Here is a 25,147-nt window from a genome sequence, read left to right on the forward strand (position 1 = left end):
TGGTTAAGTATAATTTATTACAGGTATAGTTTTCAAATAAAGTTTCTTCATGACTGCTACAGACACTTTAATTTGCATTATTACATGCAGTCCATTACCACAGTCATGTAAACGATGAAAATGGTATGACATTGACAGTTGAGCTTATAAACTCATATTTAAAATAATTTCAAATTGCTAAGTCATTTTAAATGCTAATAACATTAGAGTTGTGATACAGTAATTTTAATCTCAAATAGATGATGAGAAAATTTTGAAGGCTGTATGATGTAATGACATGAGTTACAAAACAAACAAAATTTGGCTAAAAAATTTGCCACTGATGATCAAAACCAGGGACAAACAAGTTTCCTAATGCAGTCACTTAACCCATCTAGTATCAAAAAACTAGACTAACAGCACTGACTAACAGCTGATTAAATACACTGATGTTAAAGACAGACTTTTATACAAACATTTGAAATAAGCAGGATAAACAGGATTGATCACATTTTGGAAGGCTACATAACAGTAAAAAGTAGATAAATGGTTTGCTTTGAAAAAGACATACACCAGGAAATGTTGTGCTTCTCCAGTTATGATGCAGGAATGAAGAATACTAATTCAATACATTTAAAAACAGAGTAAATTCATTGAAACAATAATAAAGCCTCACTGTAACAGTGAAGTTTTTCAGATGCAGAATGAGATTATGTGACTCAAATTACTGTTGACAATTAATACCTAACAAGGTAATTTGGACACAGGAAACAAATGTTTACAAGCCAAGTTTATCCTCCCACTTCAGGGACCCAGAATGAAACTTCTCTGATGTGCACTCTTCTATGAGTAGCTATGAGACTAATATTGACAGAATTTTACATTTGTAGCATTACTTAATAACTGATCACTTATAAGTGAGACAGACCACTTATGTCACGGGTGACATAAACCAACAGTTGGATTAATTGAAGCAAATATAAGTTCTAGGAAATTCTGCCAAACAACAGTTATAAGTTTAATATAAGGCTAAACCAGTGCTCTTTCCAGGTCAGGAATACGTGGCATGAAAATTAGGGTTAAGAATATGTCAAGGAAACCATTGCACCACACAGACCCACAGCCTTAGCTGCTTCTGTCTTTTTCAAGCACATCATATGCAAATACATATTTTGACATGATATACAGAATCTACTACAGCATTCACTTCTTAATATCCAAAATGTTAAAATATTATGTACTATTCAGACTCAAGGCTTATGAGATCTCTGTAGTTGATATTGCAAAATAATGCTCCTACAAGATGATCACAAATCCACCTTCTTTGTTGTTTTAATTAAAAATGAAAAAGTTGTGAAATTAAAATTTTAATATGCCAACTTAACATTTTAAATAATTCAAAATAAGATCAACAGTACACACAACAAACTACAAGGAAGCAGTAACAAACTACAAATACTTGAAGAATTGCCCTACTGGCAATACAGAAGTGAAAGCTTTCCCTCTCCCCATCCCTTTTCCTACAAAAATACATACCTGCTGAATGTGTCTACTAACTCGTTTCTGAGGTTGGTAGATAAGCCATGTATACAGGACTGGATCAACATTAATTGCTAATCCTTGGACACTGGACAAGAGAACAGCACCTGCACACCATAGAAAAGAGAAAAAAAAGTAAGCTACCTGCTCAAGAATCTCCTTACATGTATTCAGTTTTCCTGCACACAAATCATCTTTAATGCAGACTTGTGTTTGGCTTGGACTACATATATAATAAATAATTATACTTAAAGCATAAACTTCAATAACATACTCAAAGTGAGAAACTTGCCAGCACTACCAGTGTTAGGAATATGCACACATAAAAAAATACAGCAACTTGCATTTTGATTTTGCCTGCTACAACTTTTTGCCAAGAAAAGTGCTTGTTTTCCCAAAATTCTTGTGTAACTGAATACACACAACACCTTCCCTCAAATTTTCAGCCAACCTTAACACTCTGCAAAAAATAAGTCAATAAGACCCTTGACAGAAAGGGAAGAATATAATGCATGACTCCCCACAACCTAAATTAAAAATCCCCCCATGGTCTAGGACCATGTGAGTTCTTTTAATAAAGACAGGTCTACTTTACCCTAGCTCTACCCAAAGCTCAGGACAAACATTTTTCATGTAAATATGGTCATGAATATTCTTCAGAGGATGGGTTAGGCAAAACAAGGCAAAATTTTTAACTGACAACACTGGCAGCCTCCATACTGTGAGCATTTAGGATTTTCCTAAGCTTTACAAATATCTTATTTTCTTTAAATCACTTTCTAGGACCTAGGATTACAAGATAGGGCAACTTTATTTCTTAAAAATAAACTAGTTTTCTTATGTTTGTGAAGAAAACCTTACATGGAAAACATTTAAGTCTCAAAATAGGAGAAAAAACTATGTCAGTACCCAGAAATGTTAGCATATACATCAAATCATGCACACTAAGACCCCATTTAGGAAGCACTAGCTCCATTAAACCTGCATTAAAAATCCCATCATACATTACTGAGGCTTTTTTCCTAATAGTACAGATCATTTATCTGTTGCAGCAGAACATAATTACAGAGCTGTATGATTCAGAAGCAAATGGCTTAATGGAATACAAAGGTATCAACTATACTGAAAATGTGTAGCAAATAGTAGTAGCAAGTTATATTTTCACATAAGCTTTGCAATTTTACTACAAATTAATATATGAAATGAAGAAATAAATAACAAAATAAATTTAAAACAGAAATCCTGGTTACTGGACGATCCCAGCACCAAATTCCATAGAATTACAGTAGTTCTATTATACCAAGAACCCTAGTTCCTAAAGCAATACATACTACATTTACTCTGTGGTATACAATGTAATTATGCAGCAATCTGAATTTAATAATAAATTCAAATACATTCAGAAAGCTTGACACACAATTCAATGTACTTTCCAAAAACAGTAAAAACATGTGCCTCAAAAGACACATCAGCAAAACTGCAAATGGGAAAATAATTAAAAAAATATAAGTTATGAGTTTATTGTATATAACAAAATTTTAAAGCCAGCTGAATTCCAAATGGCAGAAGACCCACCAACCTGGGGTGACACAAGCAAAGCCTGATGAGCACAATGGGAAAATGGGAGTCAAGAAATACACAAAGATAAATCATCTGCCTGTCCCAGGCTTGGAGCTGGAACACACACTGTGAGGAACTCCTATACACAGACTCGGCCATGTGAGCTGAAGGTTTTAAATGTCAGCAATAAACCTTAGAAATAAATCTGCAGTTAAAGGAAAAGCCAATGTCAAGCGTAAAGGGGTAACATGCAAGTAAGAGCAGTGAATATGCCTTGTGGCAGGATGTGCAGGAAATTAGAAAAAGGAAGCAAAAGGTAATGGAGGATTGCTAAAAAATATATTACAATCATTATCTTTTATAACATTTATAGGCCGACGTAAAAGAATCCTGCATCTTTAAGAGACACTGCCTGTTGTCAACAATACTTAATGGAAGGTTTAATATCCACGTGATATGAAAAGTGGGAGACAGACCTCCCAATGAGTGCAGCATAAAGGCAGCCTACAGGCAAAGTCAACAGAAAATCCCACATTTCTAGCAGACTCCCGGAAAGAAAAATAAGATGTTACTATAGCACATCATTCTAGTAACTTAACATAGCTTCTTGATTACTGAAAAAATGAGCTACAGCTAAGAAGTTCAGTACAATTAAGTCAAGCCTTGAATTGAAACTCTCCTGTCAAATAAGCCAATACTAGCACAATTTCATAAAATTCCACAATAAGGCAGCACCAATAGAAAATATTTTTCCAGTTGTCTCTTGATAGCTTGTGTCTGGGATATTAAAAAAAATAGAACAAAACAAGCAAACAAAAAAACCCTGGTAAAAGTACTCAGATAAGCAGTTACATTATTTGCCTTTCAATTTGACTGTCAGGTAACTTTGGCTTTGCACTAAGCCACTTCTGTCACACTAAATTATTGAAACTTACTGCTGTGTTTGCTACTTAGCCACTGTATCTAAGGGCAGTTTAATCACCTATGTAAAGTTGTTTTCTGTGCAATGGCTTTTTTCAAAATCATTATCTACTAAGTTTTTCAGATTTGCCTCCTGTTTTCATGTCACGAAATAAGAATTCTCCCCAATTTTTAAGGAAGTTCTCACTGCTTTCAGGATCAAGCTTGAAATTGGCAGCAGACTCCTCACACGCTTTAAAAAAATTTTGCTATTCTGTCTCCACCAAAATGCAATGCTCAAGTTCCCTGGATTTCATTAAGATTGTGGAGAACTTTCGTTTCTTCCCCTCCCCTTTTCTCCTTTTAATTAAATTTACATTTCAGAAAAAAAGCAGACCTTAGTCCCATAGCATACTAGGGTTTCCTTTCCAGATCTCAGTTCTGGCCAGAGTTATCTATTACATCTATCTAGTAACAGATTTGAAAAATAAGTATTGGACCCAACACCGTGTAATCTTTAATCTTTGAGAATTTCCTGAGTCATGGTGTCATTTGCCAGGCTCAGCTTGGGCAGATAACTTCCTTCCTTCCCAAATTCCCACTCTCTCCTGAAGGAACAGAAGATGGGGAGGCTGCAGTCAGGCAGAGCAGGATGGTGCACGGAAGGCAGCAGAGCACAGCAATGCTTGGCACTCTCATCCTGGGGATGACCTCCTGACAAGTGTCCTTGGATGATGACAGTGCAGCAGCAGCAATTTCTTCCCAAGGGATGGGGCCTGCAGGAGATAGCTGCAGCTCCTGCCTGGGCTGGCCTTGCTGCCACCTCCTCCCACTTGGAGCGCTGAGCACAGACAGGCTGCTGGAGAAGCAGCAAGGAGAGGGGGCACCAGCCGGGGGCTCCCTCCATAGAAACACAGGGGAAAAAAGTGGGGGAAAAGGGAACAGGGTACACTTCTGGTGAGGTGGAAGAGAACATCCACCCTGGGGACACAGCTGCAAAGAACAGGCCAGAGAGAAAGGCAGGGTGGGTGAAACATGGCAGAGTCCAGCAGCAGGGTCGTGGAGATGAGGAATGTTCAGTCACCAGGACAGGAAAGGACCTCAAATATCAAAGACACAAGAAAAAGATGAAGAAAGCAGGACAGTGAAAGAAGAACGTGGAAGTGAATGAGAACTTTGGGAAGGAGAAGGGAGGTGGCAACCCTTGGCAAAAAATCACTTTCTGAAGATGCACAGACCGTGTGAATGAGTAAACTGCATTACTCTTTCTCCCAGCAATCTGGAGGAAAAAAATTACTAAGATGAACAGAAAATCTTGTGACTTATGCACCTGAAAATCAATTTTTGCAATGGTAAAGGACCAGCCTAGCAGAATTTTTTCCAAATTCTGCTCTATGTGTGTGCAGTATACAAACACACCTTAATGTTATTTCCAGTAAAATGAAATGAAAAACCTCAACAGTAAACTGGTTTGAATTGATGTACATTTACCACAAGGGAGGGATGACAAATATGAACAAATGGAATGACTTATAATAAAACCAAATTCTGACAAGCTTTGTATATTTCCAGTAACTAACTTTAAAAATATTACACCATCTTGCTATATAAACTGCACCATGAATTATTTTAGCATTGAGCACTCAGGACTCCTAGATGTCTCAGGACACATGAATGATACATAGATACTAACGGATTGAATTAGCGTTATTAATTTAGTATTCAATTATTTTAAATGATACCTGAGAGAAGAAATTTTTTTTCTTACATTTTTTTTTTACTGTTTTGAAGGGCATTTTTACTAAGGTATACTATAAAAAACACAGATCTGCATATTACACCCAAGTGAAGAGTTCTATTTTATAAAACCATATAAAAGTATATTTGTGCTGCTGACTCAAAGCAGATGCATTGTAAATCCCTAAGTGTGGAAATACCTAAGTCTGTTTAATTTTAGCCTGGGAGTCAAATAAGAGAAAAAGACTCCTCTTTATTACTCTGCTTACTGCCAGTATGGCTTGCTTACCCACATTCCAAACAGGCTTTAGCAATTAGCTATCCTGTGGCACCAAAGCCATTTTCAGTAACATCCCAAAACGAAGAACGAGAGCTGAAGAGTTAGAAATTGCAGTTACACCACAGAAAAATTAATCATACTACTTTGGTCTACTTTGGAATATCAAGGACAAAGCCAATACGACGGTCTTGCAAAATAATCAGCTTATCTAAGAGCCATCGTCCTGCATTTCATCCTGAACTGCTGAGTCAGACAAGGGAAACAGATACTTCAAGCCACATCAAAGTTTACAGGACTGTGAAAAATTATTCTTATATTATAGCTGCCACAGTAAGTTCATAAATTTTGTCTAACTACTGAAGTATATGTCTGCATATCTCTCTATTCAAGGTTGACTTGAATGCCTACAGATGCAAACATTACCCCAATTTTATCTCAGAAAAAACCTCCAAGTCTGCTGTACTTGCATAGAGTTTTACATTCATCAAGTGCTTACAATAACTCTGAGATCGATTAGTTTAGTTGCTTAGACCAATATTAGAATATTTCAGTAAAACAGAAGTAGTGGGGTAACACTTTCCCATTAACTAAGGCACTTCAGGCTGTAATAACAAACACAGTTCCCTCATACAAGTTATTCTTTGCCCAAGAATATATACCCCACAAGATTTTAACACCACTCTTTTTTTTCTTCTTTTTTTTTTTAATTAAAAATGCTTCGGATATTCAGAAACATTCACAAAGAACATACTTTTAATGCTATCATGACCTTCCAATTCCTATTGAAGTTTATAGCAGAAAACTATTAAAAAAAAAAAAAAAAGAGGGGGGTCAACATCATTATTTTTATTTAAAAAATAGAGAAAGTGAGGCAGAGAACTGCAGTTATTAAATAACACAGCAGGACCCACAGATAGAATTCAGATGTTAAAGTTATATGCCACAGCTAAGTGGCATGTATATTAGCCTACTGTAGTTAATAGAAAAAATTCAATGTACAGTCCATCCTGTATTAATCTTAACTAAGTCAGACTAGCCAAATTTTAACTGAATGTTCTGATAAGTCACCATCATTTTTTTAAAGAAAAAATATCTTTATCAATATACATACCCAAATGCTCACAAATGCTGAATTACAGAATTATGACATAGAAGTATACTCGAAGATGTAACATAATGAGGCAAAAAGAAAACTGCTGGATACACTGTTTACACGAAGTGCTGTATCATTTTTCAATGTACAAGAAGCCACATTTCTGCAAATCTATCTGCAGCAAGCCATATCAAATCAAGGGATGGACAACAAACTTCAGCAGTTATTTCACATCATCTCTGATGTTGAGTGGAACTTAGTCCATTTAGCATTTTGTCTTTCTTACTGAGGAAAAAGAAATTGTGACATGCTGAGTTGAAAGTTTTCACAAAAACGCTAGATTATTCAAATTTACCTTGTGTACTGCACGCTTTTGAAACGAAAAAAAGAAGTTATCTTGAAAGGCTGCTTTTTTTCTAAAATCATTTGATTAAAACTTTAATTTCCCTTAGAGAATATGGTGATGTGGCTTCAGGGTAACAGTTTAATAGACAGTAAAGACCAAAAAAAAAAAGGTGTAGCATACAGAAATGTCAGCTTGATTTAAATGATTACTGAATCATCTCTATGAAAAAGTAATGGCAATATGGTAATATTCCTATGCTGAGCTGCACAACCTCTTCCTCAATTCTATGTTTTTATTGCAAGAGTATCTCATTCAAGTATCATCTCCTCCTCTTCACTTTTAGGTTGTTTATGTATCTAGCCATCATACTTACTATTTTGTAAATAAAAGGAAAATAAAGAACTCTAAATTCAACTGACAGAAAGGACTAAACAGAAAGGAAGGACAGGACTTCAAAACCATATTATCAGTGAGTAAAGAAAATTTGAATGCTTTCAAAACCAGGAAGTGTTTCGTGCTGTTTGTTTTATTCATAAAAGATTATGGAGAAATACAGCCTTTGAGTCACTCAGAGAGCTGTGTTTCCAGTCAGATAGTGCAGAGTGGCTCAAAGTGACTCAAAGCAGAGGCTGTTAATGGACTCATTGCTACCAAAGCCGGTATTCAGAAACTTAGTAACACAAACTAGTAGTTTACAAAGATTTCTACCAAAATCTGCTTCCTTTGTCTTTTCCTCCTGAAGTCCCACCAGAAAACTATTTAATAGTCACTATTATACATCTGATCATCAATCTGATTCTCAGTCCTTAGACTTGATCACTCCTGACCAGGTTTTCAAAATTCTAATGAAGGCTTGAGAATTTTTGCTTGTTTAGCTCTCTGAAAAATGAATTCAGATACGTGGTGCAACATCAAGGCTGTTTCTTTCCATTTTCTGTATGGAACCAGTAACACTTACAGTTACTCTTTATGGATCAAGAGGAGACTACATTCCATTAAAGCAAGAAGTATTTGGAGCTCTGAAGAAGCATGAGCCAATTTCCTAATTTTTTGTTTGCTCTACCTGAGACCTCCTCAGTCCCACTTTAAAGGCTGTTGTGGCTATTTTTTATGTTACAAAGATTTTTAGTGTCACTTGTAAACTACAGAAATCTCAAGGAATGGAACTACTGAAAACAAATGTTGTCAAGAAGATTAGAAACAAAATCATCATATGGATGTTTTTTATTTATCAAGAATTTTGCTAATTCTGTTATTTAATGTACTGAAATTAGAAATCAGAGGAGTGTGGCAACAAATCCTTTCTTCCATTTACTCTCTAGTATTATTTTTGGACAACATTCTGTTCTGCAAAAAATGGTGGAAAATTTAGTGTTAAAGGAAGAAATACTATGGTTATAGTACTTCTATATTGTATTTCTATTTTCTTACAGAAACCTGGTGTTCTCCTAGCGAATCAACAAGTACAAAGATTTGGTTATACAGTCTACTAGAATTCCCTACACAAATTCCACAAGTTGTTTAATCACAGGTTTTTAAAGAAACTAGGGTACCTAGAAGGGATAAGAGAGAAAATTATATAGGTATATCCCAGAATATGCTGAGCTGGAAGGTACTCACAAGGATCCTCAAATCCAACTCCCGACTTGGCACAGGACACCCCAAAATCACATCCTGTACGTGAGAATGTTATCCAGTCACTCCTGCAACTCTGTCAGGCTTGGTGGTGTGACCATTTCCCTGGGGAGCCTGTTCCATGCTCACATTTTCCTGCTATCCAACCTAAACCTCCCCTGCCTCAGCTTATTCTGTGTCCTCAAGCCCTGTCACTGGTCTGAGATAGGGCAAATTATTTAGGAGAAAAGCAACAGTCACAGGCAAAGTGGTAATTTTCACTATGGGAGAAGACAGAGCCCTGCAGGGACCTGAGCTGCCCAAGCCATTGCAGGAGATCAATGTGGTGACCAGCCCTGCTGAGTTATCCACAGTAACCACGGACAGTGCTCACCCAGGAGCTCCAAATATCCCACCTGATTCAACACAGATAAACACACTCCTCCTACTGGTATTGTTGTCTCATCTTTTAACTTCACATGTAAGTGATAACTGAGCTGACTTGCCTAAGGCCACAACACTTCTATTTATTCTAGAAAAGCATTAGGTCAATGTTCAGTAGGAAGCAGGGAACAAGCAATAAAACAAAAAATCAAGCATGCCACTGCATTGTGTACACAGAACACTGCATCCAGCTCCTGTCAGCCAAAAGGGCCAGTTTCAAGCATTCAAACCTGAAAACTTGTTTCACAACACCATCTATTCAGTATTTATCCTCCCTGATTCACCCTATGCTCAATGCCAAAAGCATTATACACTCTCCAAATCCCAGAGTGGAAAGCACAGAAATAAAAAAGTATACACATGTCCTGGTTAAACTACTTTCTTTTCATCATTTTAAAATGATTGTTTATTTACTATAGTCAGCTCCAAATAGGTTTTGAAAACCTCCAGGTCGAAACCACCTGGATGTGGACCTCAGAGAAAAGCTGCAATGTCAGAACCTCTTCTAAAGGCAATATTATTTATAGGTTTTTATCACTGCATGATTCTAGGTAAGTGTGAATGTAATTCTTCAAGTACCACCAGAAGCTGCACTTCACAGGCTGTTTACTGTTACTCATGAAGATACCAGAGTCTCCACTTATATCACAAACAAATTCTAATCACTGTAGACAATTCTGCAGAACAGTTGATTCAAAACCCTCCAAAGTTCACACAAACTTCTGCACAGAGAGCTGAAGGCCAAAAGGCCATGGAGAGGCAAGCCAGTGAGAAAACATGTCAATGGAGAAAGACCTTTTGCAAGTCAGTGAGGGGAATAATATTTTGACAGAGCAGAAGTCTCAAAGCTATCTTAAAGAGGCTGGGTTTCACAGAATTATTCATACAGAACCATTCTATATACAGAGTTTATATGTATGCAAGATGTAATAGGCAGAAAATAGCTGAGGTATGCTCCTAGGCTCTGAAATGATGGGAAATAGGTATTTGCTGAAATACTTGATATCACCCATGAGCCAGCAGGGAAGAGAGGACCATATACCATCACCTCTGTTAATGCAGAGAGTAATATCAGTCATGATCCAAATGAATTATTCCTAACTAAACTGTGAGAATGCCTAATAATCTTTCTCAAGTTTTCTACTATGAAAACCAGCAGAGCAAAGTTTACTAAATTTACAAATTATTATTTCTGTGACCTTTAGGCAGTTAACTGTGCACGACAATATATGATACCACACTGATAACAGAATTGCATCCTCCCTCTCTCTGACTGGGTTGGTAGAGTGCTACCACACCTTTTCTTCTACTGGGACACAACATTTTAAGATGATTAGGAGCTAATGATCTAGTTAGGATGAGTAATGCCTCAATATATCTCCTCCTAAGTGATTGTCAATAGAACATTCAGTTACGGATTTTTAAAATATGGATTTTAAACTAAAACAAGTAAATTCTCTGAAAACTGCCAAGAAGTTTCTTAATACAGTTCAGCTTCTGCATTTATAAACACCTCAATACAATCTGTCAAAACTGCATTTTGCAATTTCTTACTGCAGTATGCTTTTGGGAATTGCAACAGGATTCTTCCCCTATGGCAACAGGGCACCAAGGGAGCTATTTTCATTCCTTCTTTAGCAGTTGAACATTTGTAGTGTTGTGACTATGGATACCAACTGGTCTTGCACTTTAAGCTATAAAGCTGAAATCTTTTCAGCAGTAGATGCCTCCTGTACTTCCTTTTAAACGTAATTTGAATAATATATAGCTGTGGTTTCTGTTTTCTTTTTGCTTAAACATCACAGCTTCTCAGAGGCAACAGAAAATACATAGATGATTTCACATAATTTCTGAGGTGCTCAATAAAAACAATGCACCCACAGGCAGAGAGGCTGAGGAAAATGAAAGTAACTTAGAAAGGCATGCAAGACTTACAGTAGAAATTCCATAAAAGATTATGCTTTTCTGTAGCAGTAATGTAAGTAAAGGAAGAACAAAAACTGTATCTATCTTCTAAATAGGAAGTCCTAATTAATTCATCTATTCCTTTCTATTTCTTAAAACTTCATGCTCTACAGCAATGATTCAAGGCTGAAATAAATAGCATATAAATGCCAAACAATGAGCCTGAATAAAAATAGCCACAGTGTGTTGCACTGCTGAAGTCACGACACTGCAAGGTAGGTAAAGTTACACAGGCAGTTCAGCCATTAACTGCTTTTTTCCTTTTCTTTTTTTAATATGTGCATTTCAACAGAAAATTGATACACAGGGTTCAAGTTGAAAGCAAATGTCTTCTTTAAAACAGCAACTTTGAAAAATATGAAATTTGTGGTGCTTGGTTACTTGGTGGGAGAGATATGCAAGTCTTAAGTACTATGAACATAAAATGGCCAAATTTTCTAAAGGACAGTCAATCCTGGTCCTTTTTGCAGTTGCTATCTGTGTAGGCAATGCTTTCAAAAGCACTTGTGAATTACAGGAGACACACATCAAAAAGCTATTTCACCAAATGTGCACTCAGTTTACATAAATAAGGCCACTTACATTTTAGAGGTACACTTATTAATATCATATTAACTGAATTTCAATTTTGAAAGAAATACTTCAATGAAAGTTCATTAAAGATAATTTGAGATTTACAGTACCACTGTGACAGACTTACACCTGTCATGTAAAACCAAAACGCCTTAATCAACTTATGAAACTTGTATGTAAGAAAGGAGAGAGGACAGATGAGCATCTCCACATACACTGAAATGATTGTACCAAGACACAAACAGGCAAGAGCTAACATCTCAAATGTTTAAATAATTCTATTCACACCTACGACAGGGGAGTCATCAGAAAGTCTTGGGAATGTGTTGTAATTTCAGAACATTTCAGATAGAAGGTTTCAAGGTAAATACATGACATATTGGAGGTTCTTTTCAAGATATACAGGGTACTATTAACTGAAAAATGCCCACACAGCATGAACACCAAGAAAAAAATGCCCTGTTACTGCATTTTGTGAAATTCTCTAAATTCTGATTGAATTACCTATGAAAATATTCAATGCACAGAACACAATCTGGATTCCTCATCTGCAGTTTTTTCTGTTAATTCACTAATGTTCATCTGGGATGCCAGTGAATTCATCAAAACAAATAGCTTTTCTTTGTATAATCTTCTGGTAAATAAACAAAATCTAAAAACAGACAATTATTTATTAATCCCAGATTCAGTCATGTCTACATTAAATACAAGATTGTGCCTTTACTGGTATCAATTTTACCCCCTTCTAGAATACCATCGTATTTACAATGAAGAATTTATATCAGATATTCTCTAATTATTTGGTAATTTCCTAAACTGGTATTTATGTTACTAGAAATATACAGTAATTCAGACTTTATAGACAATGGTGATGGTCACTAGGAATATTGCAGGAACAGATTGAAGAAGAATCTTAGTTGGGCAGAGGAAAGCTCACCACAGCTCTTGTACAGAGAATAAGCAACTAATGTTAAAAATGTCAGAAAAGGAAGGAACCAACACAAAGCACCAATACAAGGAATACTGGATGAGACTGTTGATCATCCAGCCTTTATGACTGAGGGCTTTTTGGAGTATTTTAAAGTATTTTCATAAATTGAAATCGTCTTTCAATTTATTAAGGTTTCCAGATAAATGTAATAAAAATTCTGAATTACTGAAGTAATTTTCTCAATAATATAACAAATGTTACCATGATTACCAACAGACAAATAATAAACATCTCCTTACAGTGCATACAAAGGGCAAAAAAAATCAAGGAATTAAGCTAAAGGTGATATTTAAATCTTCACAGCACAGTACAGTATAAATTTCATTAAGTATCATTTAAAAAAAAAATCAATGAAAGACAATGTTCAGAATACCCTAAGAGGCATCCAGATTGCCAAACGAGTTTATTATAAAAAATGCCTTTCCTTTTCAAACAATGCTGTGAACCTCCAAAACAGCCATCAGAAAAAGTACCTTTTTTTTTCACATCAGAAATTAATGCACAAAACTCAAACAAAGCCAAAGTTTGTGCAGTTCACTTCTACCAGCAGTGAACAAGGAAATCGTTATTTAACATTTACTATTTAAAAAAAAAAAAATCATCATTTAGTAGACATAGAAGCTATTCTTCTCAATACCATTATATTTGTGAATTTGGAACATATAATTAAAGTCAGCTGTTAAGGTAAGTGTTAATAAAGATTCATCCTGAACTTGATGCATCCGAAAAACTGAAACACCTCGTACATTAACCTCGTTTTCCTTTAAGCTCAAATACACATTCTTACATGGTGTTGAGACTTATGAATGGTTATCTTCCCACTCATGTGGATCTAAGAGAGACTAACTAATATTTCTGAATTACAGAAAATCTGCATTTTATTAACTATGCTTAATATATATTAAAGCATTCACTGTACTATGTAAACATATCTATTTTCAAATCCCTTTTTTAGCCTCTTCCACCACTAAGCTTTTTTTAAACAACTGAAGTTAAATTTTAATTGATTACATACACTTTGATTAATAAATCCAAAATGTTGTTTAATTAAGTCAGTGGTTTAAATCCATGCATAACTGGATGGAGAAGAGGAATTTTACTTTCACTTTGGGGCTTGTGTGAATGGTTCTCTTCACTCAAAATATTAACAACATGGTCTAGATGGTTATTATTTTTAAAAAATTAGTATTGTGTCTTAAAAGTACATAAACTTCTCAATATAGGCACTGGAAACTCACAGGTAAGGAAAATCACAGAACTGCATCTCTTAACTAGTAGAAGTGTAGAAAGCTGCTGTCATACATTTAGGTCACAGTGGGAGTTTTTAAATATGTTGTCTTGAAAAAGTGATTTTTAAGTGAAACCAGCTTTCACATTTTTACAGTGTCTTCTGCAAGAGATGTTACAAATAAACAGAAACATGTAACCTTTCCTATAATTTTGGCAGTAAGCTCCACACTGCAGCTTTATGATTTTGCAAACCTCACTTAAGATTTTTTGCAAAAGAAGTGTTAAGTAAACTGTATGAAACATCTGCACTGGCATTATAAGAAAACTGAGTTTATTTACAAAGCAAATATTACTGCAGATGGCTGACAATATATCATGTTGTCTTCAGAATACTAATTTCCTAAGCAGATCTTTTGGGGATGTGCTCTTGCATCATATTTTACAGATCAGCAAAAATCATACCTGTAAAAACTATTTAGATCAAGTTTTCCTGCATTTTTTAGTGCACCAGTCATACTATTAAAACTAATAAAAAAGAAATTCCATCAGGTAAAAACAGTCAGAAAATAAGTGAAGAGAGTTCTAAGTAATGAAACATTAAAAGGAACACTTACTTATAGCCATGCTTTAGATACGCCCTGCAATTTTAAATGTTCTGCCTGACACCACACGTTGGGGACCCGTGGGGTCCCTACCATGTAACCATAGCACGGTCCAAACAAATCATCTGCTAATCCAGATATGTCAGAGCTGTGTCTCTGTGCTGGGCTGGAGAGGTGCCAGTTCTAAAACCAAGAGGTGAACACAACACCGAGCATACTATGGAGTTTCTGTACCTGCAAGAGAAAAGAAAGCTAGAGGATTCTACCTCATCTTTTCTAGTTATTAAGGGAAATAATTCTGACCAGCTGCTTCTTCCCCAGCTCATTAACCTCATAGTCCTTTATTACGATTATAACGCTGCGTGTAAAAAGCAGAATTCTGGAATAAAAGACAGATGTTTATGAAGCCCTGTGCCTGTTTACAGCTTTATATTTTGTGATACTAAGTGGATACTTGGCATTTGGATTGGGATTTGAGTGCGGGAGAATTGTGAGAACATTTAACGGCCATTTAAACAGTGACTGAAGTATATGCACTTCAAGTATGCAGTTGTCATTCAAACAAACCTCTTAGTTCACGCACTGAGTAATTTTAAAGCTTCATTAAGTCATGGGTTTAGGAGAACCTCAGTTGATAAACACTGCTAACAAAACCAGCAATATCATACCTGCTGTGTTTCAGTTGCTTCTTCCTCCTTACCACATCATGAATTTCACACAGAATAAACTTTATCTGCTTTGTTACTGTAGCTGCCTTCTTTTATGTAAATTTACACCAAATCCAAAGGCTCTTAAAAACACACAGATTTTCAGTGGATATAAGTCCATGCTCAGCTATCTCTGGAATGAGAAGCTACATGCTAAACAGTGTCTGACCGAAGAACGTGACAAGATAGCTCAGAATAACTCTGTTTACTTAGCTCTTTCCAGTCCAAGAGAAAAGCAGATGAATAGTGAATATGACAACCTTGGAAGTTTTTGATTTCATGTTCTTATTTTACAGATATATGTAAAGAAAAGAATTTTCATCTTTTCTTATGATCCAGAGAATTTGTCAAAAAATAATCACATGCCCTTGACAGCTAGGAACATCCAAGTCGTTTTTACACACTAACTAACTTGAGTACCTCCCTAATTTATGGAAAATAACTTCTATTCATTTCAGTCCTGTTGTGTTTGCAGTATGCCTTCAGAGAAACTCACAACAGCAGTCTGCTACAGTGCCAATTACGGACGCATTGGAAGCACATTATTTAGGAGAATTTGCTCTACAGTCCTGTACTGTCAGCTGGAATGCTCCTGCCTGGATTGCCAGGAGACAGGCGAAGTGCACTGAGCAAGCAAATGCCTGATGGTGCTGCTTGGTGGCCACGAGAGCAGGTTTACATTGGTGCCTGCATCTGTCAAAGCTCAGAGGACCCACAGCGTCCTCAGTTCTGTCATTAAAAGCACCTGCTCCTAACACCCTTACATATTCTAACACAGATGATTGGATGCCAAATTCTACACTAATCCTTTTCACACAATTCAGAACATCTTCCTGCACAGCACCAAATCTTTATCACAACTCGAATTATGATTTTCTGTTTTAACAATCTGTAATGTGTTTACAAACTTACAAGAAAGATTATTTAGCAGTCTAAAGGATTTGTATTTTTGAATAGTCTAGTTCTTTCCATGTGTCAATACATTCAGCTACAGAAGAGAAGGATAACAGATTTCAGTGGATGCTTATGATTAAAACAGGCTAAACCTGAATTTTATTAAAACTCCTAAACACTAACAAAAAGATGCTCCGTATCTGAAATAATTCTAAAAATTATACAAGATAAATACTGTGATAGTTGTAATTCAATCTCAGTGCTTCTGTGATTAATTAATTAATTAATTAAATACAAAAGCAGTATTTAAATGTGAATGAAACTGAGTTGTGAGAAAGCAAATAGGTCTAATTTCAAAAGATGACAATTTAAAGTAAATGTGGATGGCAAGACGTTACAACCTCACTTAAACTGTGATTTTTCTGTATCTGTCCTAGATGTGTATTCATAAGCTATATTCAAATAAAATATTTTTAAATATAAAACAGATAGTGTATTAAAGTTGCAAGTCTCCTGCCTCAGAAGTATGGTAGAAAGGTAATGCACCAGATTAAAAATAATCTGTTTTAAACATGTATTTTTTTGTCAGACCTCAATGTAATGAATACTAGTTGTGCTTAAAAATCAAGGTGAAAAAAGGCTCTCAAACATGAAAGATGAGTATTTTTAACATCAAAGAATATATTGTATACTTCTTTATTAAATATGACTTTTTCACTTAAGCAGAATAAAGTAAATTAATGAATAGATCATCTGTGGATCTAATCGGAGTTTTTGTAATTGTGCCCATATCTTACACTCTCCACCTGTAGTGGCTAGTGAAGTGGTTACAGGTACTGAAAAAAAGTATTTTAAAGCTGATGTTTTGAACAACAGGTATTTCATGTTCAGCACATTTTGTACAAAAAAATGTTCTGATTATTGTAATAACAGTATGGGGATAATCCATATCTATTTACAAAAAGATAACTATTTCCTAATAAAAATTTACAAATTATTTCAGTCTTGTATTACCCTATAGACAAACAATAGTTTCTTCCCAGTATCACAAAACCACTTAAGCATCAACTCCTCTAATATATTCTACAGACAGATTTTTAATGTAACAGATACCAGCATTGCTGTAATACCCAAAAATGTTGAGATATAGACTTATTTTTGATTTTTTTTTTCACTGAAGAGGGAACTCTATTCAAAACACTCCTCCAAAATTATAGATATATATAAATATCCCCATTCTGACAGGATATGCAAAGAACCTTAGCAAAGACTCTTGTCACAAGAGAACATCACATTCAGGAAAGGGATGACAATCCCCCATGGATGCCACCTGACGAACCAATACACTCAGCTCCCAGCACCTTCCAGCAGAACAATTCCATCCTCCTGGACTGGTCTGGCTATGCCCTCAACTCCCAGCTCCACAGGGAACGCTGGCACAGACTGTGCAGGATCCTTCCCTCTCAAGTACCAGCAGCTGTCTCATGCTGACACACACATAACTGATTGGGCCCCTGCAAAGTGCCTATGGCAGATTACCCCAAATCAGCCCTACCTCCAGAGAGCTGATTAAAGAGAAGAAACTTCATGGTACTAAAGCTTCAGTATAGCAAAGTCAAATAATAGAGTTCAAATGTAATGTCCATCAGTAAGACATCAAAGTTTATTTTCCTGTCAATACTGCCACATACAGAAACAGCCTACAGTTCTGAATGTCTTTAAAGTATTTTCCATTACTGTAAAATGTTTGTAAATGTTCTTTAAGCTGAAGACTCAAACACATGGTGGTTTTTGAAGAACCCTTCCCTCTTTATTCTGTCATTACAAAGTGAGGATATAATATAACTTGATAAACTATATTTTAAATACCAAGAGAAGCTAGTCTCCCTTTACAAATATATTACTTTTTTACAGGCATCACAGTTTTCATACTGTCCAATGGAAACATCGAGTTGATACTCAGAATTCCATGAATACTGGTTAATCAAGCAGGATTAATGTGGATACTGTGGATCCTAAGTGACAGCCCATGAGTTGTACTTTAGGTGCCTGAAGAAGGAATGCATGAGACATGCTGCCATGGTAAAATGGAAGGGAGGGGAGAAAAAACAAACTCACACCAAAACTCAGTAGATGCATCTTCTATAATTTTCCTTCTACATCTTTCATTCAGTCAAAAAGGAAAAAAGGTATTATCAGACAATAGGCTATGAAAAAATATAGCTTCCTCTATAACCATCAACTCTCTCCCAGGCATAGATGGACACTATGGGCCCCTAAAGAAACCCAGCAGTGCCCTCTGGTGATCCAGGTCAAATTTAGCGGTGCTACATGGACAGAAAAATGGACCCTATGGTGCCCTACCAAATTTCCAGGTAAAGGAGGAGGACTCTGTCACCCCTGCTGGGGAATTACAAAGGAACACATCCAATCTCCATTTATTCGTAATGTGCTGCAAAAGTTCTGCTACAACATTTACTTTGTTGGAGGGAATAAATATTTTATCTGTATTTGGGGACGAAAGGCACTAATCCACCATCGTGTCTTGAAGAAGACAGTGGTCAATACAGCAGTTTCAGAGGACAGGACAACAGAAGAGGCATGAGTTTTCTTGCTTGCTTGGGGGCCTTTTCTTTTCTTTTAAAATTTTGTAAGAGATTCCCCACAAGAATGTGGTAGAGTAGTAAGATGGAAATGATCTAAATGGAGCAGCCTGGCACTATCTTTTGGTCCTTTGGTAAGTTTGGGAGAATCAATGGAAAATTATAGCATGGGAAACTCTGGCAACACTGCTGGTCATAGAGGAAATCAAGTATTCAAAACGCGCTCAAAATATTTAACTGTATGGCAACATTTATAGGTTGGATTCCCCAAAGCTTAAAAATACATTCTTAAGGCATAACTAATTTATATTCTTTATATACTGATACAATCATTTGTGTTTCACATCTTTTCAATTCTAACCAAAGTTACTGTGAGTTTCAATCTTCCTTCCATCCATTCTGTTATCTAAAAAGTTCCTTTCATGTCTTATGTTCTTTTGTAAGAATTACATTATTACCAAAACACCAAATATCTTTATTCTCATTGACATCTTTTTTCTTCAAACATAGCCAGCCCCTCAAGAACGTGTAATATTTTCACTTTTGGCCCATCAACACACCCCATACTCTTACAGACAAGTCATCCTACACTTGCCCTTTTGGTTTTGTATCTTGACTATGCTGAGTTTTCTGAACCTGTAACACAATTAAGTTTTTGAAGGTACCATTTACTTTTACAGTGTGACAAATACTTTAGAGTAGTCTGATTTGTAACTCAATTTTGGTAACAGAACTTTTATGGCAATCATTAAATATAGGTCTCACATAGCAAATAATTATAATCTATAAAGTTCCTACTATGTCTAATGTATGTCTATTAGCATTACTTCTACTTCTATTTCTATTTTGAATTTATACAAAAATTATCAATAAAACAGATTTCATGTCTTGCATACATTTTGATGCTGTAAGCCAAATGTGAAAATAACATTTAAAATGCATTCTTCAGTTGAACAGATTTAACTAAAACATAAATGAAAAGAAATTCAGGAGCAGCAAAGGGAAATTAAACAAAACTTTAAAACAGTGTTTTGTTTTGTTTTTTAATTTCAATAAACGTTAATGTAGAACAAGAATCTTCTACATATTTTCTATTCTCACTTCAGAAATTCACTGGAATGGTGTTGCAGAACAATCAGTTAACTCAGACCATGTGGATCTTGCTTTTTGCCTTATGGAAAATAAGGCACAAGTCAAGGAGCGTGTCACTCAGCTCCACTTCAACAGCTGTTCTTCCACTCCACTCTATGTCAGCTAATTTTTCTCTGTAGTCATTTTACTACTATCTTCTGTGCATTGGCTTTTACATCTGCCCTAAAATGGCACAGAAGAGCAGCAGATGCATTACCACTGAGCACGACTTTAATTCTTATCTGGCTGCAGAGTGGGGTCAGAAGTAAACATTCTTTTAACCTAATTTCTTTCCTAAAATACTGTCGCTCCTGCTAAACCATATTACATCCTAATTATCAATAAGTTATTAGGGCATGAATACTATGCTGCTGAGCTTCTGTTTCATTTCCCATAGTTTAAAATGTTTCCATTCTTTTTCTGTTCCTCACAGTGAACAGCAGCGTACTGTGCTGTCACGCACACGACTTGTTGATCTTTGTGCCGCTTTGCAGCACTGCCTGCTTGAAAGGCAAATTGCTGAACATCGCAACACAACTCACACTCGTGTTGCTAACAGATAATCATGCAGACCTTGTTGTTTTTACAATAAGGGGACATCTGTAATTCCCTTTTTTCATTTGGTCCTTTATGTGATTTTGGGTTAGTTTAATTCCAGTATTCCAAATGAAAGCCTCAGTCTTATGATAGATCTGAAAAATGAACAAGTTACTGAAATGATAATTCAGTCGTATTTACAAAGGGCTACTGTAGATATAAAAGTTTGTAAATGCCTACATTTCCCCAATCTTTCTCCTATAGACAACGAACAAACACTGTCCAAAATAAATTCACACTTCAGAGGTATGATCATCTTTTTTCATTAGAAAAATGAGTTTTATCAGATTACACGTACAGCTGAAGAGAATGAAAGATTTTCATGATGTCAAACGGGGAAGATAACACTGTATGCAGCAAAAATTGTTGTTCAGTATGATTTTGATGGTCTCAAAATGCAGAAGAAATCAGAAAACATTTTTTCATCAAAACAGAAGAAATCAAACCATTACTGGCTATATTTTAAAGATTACAAAGTGTTGTCACTGCGCTTAACAAAGCTAATGTTGCAATTGCTAACCTGTATCAGCGTGTTTAAAACAAACTGGCTTTAAGCAAGCATATAGTGTAACTATAACACTGACTTTGTACTTGTAAACATCCTTTCCACACAGCGCCCTTTGGGACACTCAAAGAATTTACTGAATGAGCTACTTGGAATAAATAAAGAACACTCAACACTGTAACACTTTAGCTGATTAAGAAAAGTTTTAACTGTTCCCCTAGTTGCCTGGAAATGGCCATTTGAAAAAAATGCTGTTGTGGCAATAGCAAACCTTTATTAATTCCTTATTTTTGGATTTTACTATGTGGGGCTTGTTAAAAATAAACTTTCAATCCAAACAGTTCAGGACTGAGAATTTAGTACTTTACAGTGAACCATGCAAAATTATGGAAAAAAATATGAGTTCCTTCTTTTTTTGTTTTAGTATTTGCTCACAGAAACCAGTGAACTCTAGCAATAAAGTTGACTTAAATGACAGTTACATAAACTAAATGAGAACATGTATTTCTTCCAGATTACCATTCTGAGCTTTAACAAAAATCACCTTTAATTCACTTGCACCTACCAGCTACATAACTTCATTCAAAAATTGGCGGTAATACGTCAGACTTAATTTTTAAAATATTCAAATGGATTTTAAAAGTTTGGAGATACACTTAGATAAGAATTCACTTACAAATAAAGTTTAAGTGTTGATTCTCTATTTGGCAGTAAGATGAATTTCCAGAAAACCTGCTAACTACAGGTGCATTTGCAAAATTATGAGTCATCATTACTCTAAAGGCGCATTTCTTTTTAAATTATCAACTTAAATGCATCAGCACCTATCTTGCCATAAATTGCTTTGTTTGAGTACCAAGCAAGTAAAAAGCAAGTTGAACTCTAAGAGCTCAGAGCTGGCAAAAAAAAAATCAGAACTGCTTTATTATACAAAATGCCTTCCCTACCTCAACCATGTGTTCTGACTGTATCCATATGGGGGCAGTAATGTTAAAGAAAATAAACACCTTAGAGCAGTCACCTTCATTAATCTGTTCACAGACAATTCCTTAAACATTAGGTTCTCAAAATGGTACTAAAAATCTCATCCAGACCCTAAATCTACTTCCTGGTGTTTTAAATCACCCATATTATCTATAATCTGCTGCTATTTTTTCATTGTAGTTAATCCAAAGCAATTCCTACAGCACAGCATTGGCCCAAGGTAAAGCAGCAGATGGGAACCCATTTGTCCATGATGTTTGAAGACACAAAATGCTAACGCAGTTATTATGTATTCTCATCAGTGACACTTCCTGGATTAGACTTTTACCTCAATGTCAATTATTCTATTCTAGGACAGCTTCCATCCACCCCCAAGGAGCAGCTGGAATCTTGATGGGGTAACCTCTGCCTGGACATTCAGAGCAGCAGCTGCTTTGAATTGAAGTTGGCCTGAATCAGGGGCCATGTGAGACTCAGAAAAATGTCCTTTCAACCTTCATTCTGTACCCCTCAGGCAGACTTTCCTAAACTAGCTACAAAACCCCATCATCATCAGTGCCTCTGCAAAAAGCCACTTCTTTCCCAACCTTTCCACAAAACTGGATTAAATCATCACCAATTACTGAATGGCTTCCTGAATATACTGGTAATTTAAGGGAAGAATTCATTTAGTGTTAGGTGAAAGGCGGTAGGAACACAGCAAACAGCTCCATACTTTGTTAGAAGAGAGGGATCAGGATGAGCTATGGAAGCATAGATGTTTACAAATGTTCCACGGAAAATCACCCAACAAAAATCAAAACCCAGAAAATATGCCAAACATACAGTGATCATTACCATATTCCCCTCAATAAAACTTTCCATTACAGTCTCCCAAAGAGCCTTCTGATTTTCCCAACACAACAGCTTTTGATCTTCTGTGGTAAAAGGGTTGGGGGTGCACCTGTGTGAAAACAGGCCCTCTCCAATCCAGCAGACTTCATGCCACTCACAAGTTTGAAAATGCAGAAGTTAACACTGGTTGCAATGCACTGTAATGTCACAGAGCAATCAAAAGAAATAAACACAATGTTTCTTTCGTGTTGAAGATTCAACAACAACTACTTAATAAGAGGAAAAAAAAATCAGAAATTAACTTAATCCTATGAACAGACCTCCAAACCACTGTTACAGCTACTTGGAGATGGAGATTACATAACCGGGCTATAAAATGGTAACAGTGATATTTAGTTGGCTCTGAATGCCATCATCCAAGGTGGTGTAAAATTCTGAGTCTATTCAACAAGACTCATATGATTATCACAAACCCCAACATATTCCAAACACCATCATTTAAGGTGCAAAGGCTAAGGTGTTTGCATCTAATTCTGCAAAACTGATGGAAGCCTCCTTGCCTCCAACTGTGCATATACATTTCAGATTCCCATGATCCTTCAATGAAGGCAAACCTATTTCTCCCTCACTCTGAATTTCCCAAGGCCAACTTTCTCATCTCTTCACAGTCAACTCCATCCTCTCCTGCAGCTCATCCGACCAGTATTCATAAATATCTCACAAACATTTATTCACAGATTTTACTTCTGTTTATTCTCATAAAGTCAATAGAGCAGAAGGAAACAGAAAAGTAACTGTAAATAAGAGTACTGTAAAATAAAAAACAGAAGTCTGAGTTAAAGGATGATTCTGTGAAAGAAAATCACCATTATTTGTGAGTATGAATTTCATATCAGGACTCAAAATCCCAAACACCATTGAAGTACTGCTGCACTGAGAAACATGCAGATATAGTCTACAAAGTAATGCAGCAGTTGATACAAATGAAGCAGTTGCAGAAAACATTTTGGTATCAACAAGATGTGCCTGCTGAGCTCCTAGCAACTTTGAAAGTGACAGTAATTTACTTCCCTATAGAAGAATTCAGAAGCCGAAGTTTGAAACCAGATTTGAAACATTCTGATAAGGTCTGCAAAATGACATGCAGACCATGTCCATGACTTCTTAGATGTAATTCAATCTCCATAGAAAGTGAATTCACATTTGATGATAGTGGTCGCTAATATTTGCCTTCTTTTTTTTTTAAGACCTTATCAGAATGTCTGTGACTTCTGTAATAAATTAAAACGAAAATCAGCAGAAAATTGTATAGCTTGTAATCTGTACACGGAAATAACTACAACTGGCCATGTTATCCAATGACTGTAATGCATAGCCCTTTCAAAAGTTAGAAGAAATGAAAACGGCTAACAGGATGAAAGAAGGCTTTGAACATTACTGTAAGTACACTGAAGCCAGCTAGTCATTTTGGAGATTCAGTGGCCTGGTGTCACTTTTGGAGTAACTGGTCAAACATCGCTTGACTTTTGGTTTTCAAAGCAGCAGCGAAGCTTCAAAGCTCTGTTAGTTTTGAGGGAGGCAGGGGCTGTATTAGGACTAAAGAGATCCTTAGGAGAGCATGACAGCCTTGAAGTAGTTTTCTGGGGTAAGGAAAGCCTTATTATCTGTGTCTGATCATTAGCTCATGGAACAGACACTTTCCTATATAAAGGGCAGGAAAGGGTCAGAGCCACAGAGCATGTCTAGTGATTATGTTGATGGCTATCATGCCAGCTGACAGCTGGGGGAATTGTGGGGTGCATTACACATGAAGCTGACTTTATGGCTGCAAAGATATCAGCTTTCTTCATAATTTGGAAGTAACAGGGAGTTTCCTCTTAAGGCAGATGGATTTTTCTGGCCATTTGAGAAAGATCTTGGTTGTTAATGCTAAGAACTTTTACAAAGAGAGAGAATGCTAACAACTGTCTTAATGGCACTTCTGACCAGAATACCCACAGAGATCTAGACTACAGAGCTACCGTATCAGATAAAATCTT

General features: G+C 36.0%; 1 protein-coding gene across 6 annotated transcripts in view; it reads right to left on the minus strand.

Annotated features, from left to right (window-relative positions):
* The window catches only part of VPS13B (vacuolar protein sorting 13 homolog B), a 422,459-nt gene that overhangs the window by 229,289 nt on the left and 168,023 nt on the right, over nt 1-25,147 (minus strand). For all 6 annotated transcript variants that reach the window (XM_063390273.1, XM_063390281.1, XM_063390302.1 and 3 more), the window contains exon 20: nt 1,516-1,625. In XM_063390273.1, coding sequence (XP_063246343.1) covers nt 1,516-1,625 — 110 coding nt within the window. The remainder of the gene's footprint in view (nt 1-1,515; nt 1,626-25,147) is intronic.

This window comes from Prinia subflava, chromosome 1 (genome assembly GCF_021018805.1).
Source record: "Prinia subflava isolate CZ2003 ecotype Zambia chromosome 1, Cam_Psub_1.2, whole genome shotgun sequence".
Classification (NCBI taxonomy): Eukaryota; Metazoa; Chordata; class Aves; order Passeriformes; family Cisticolidae; genus Prinia; species Prinia subflava.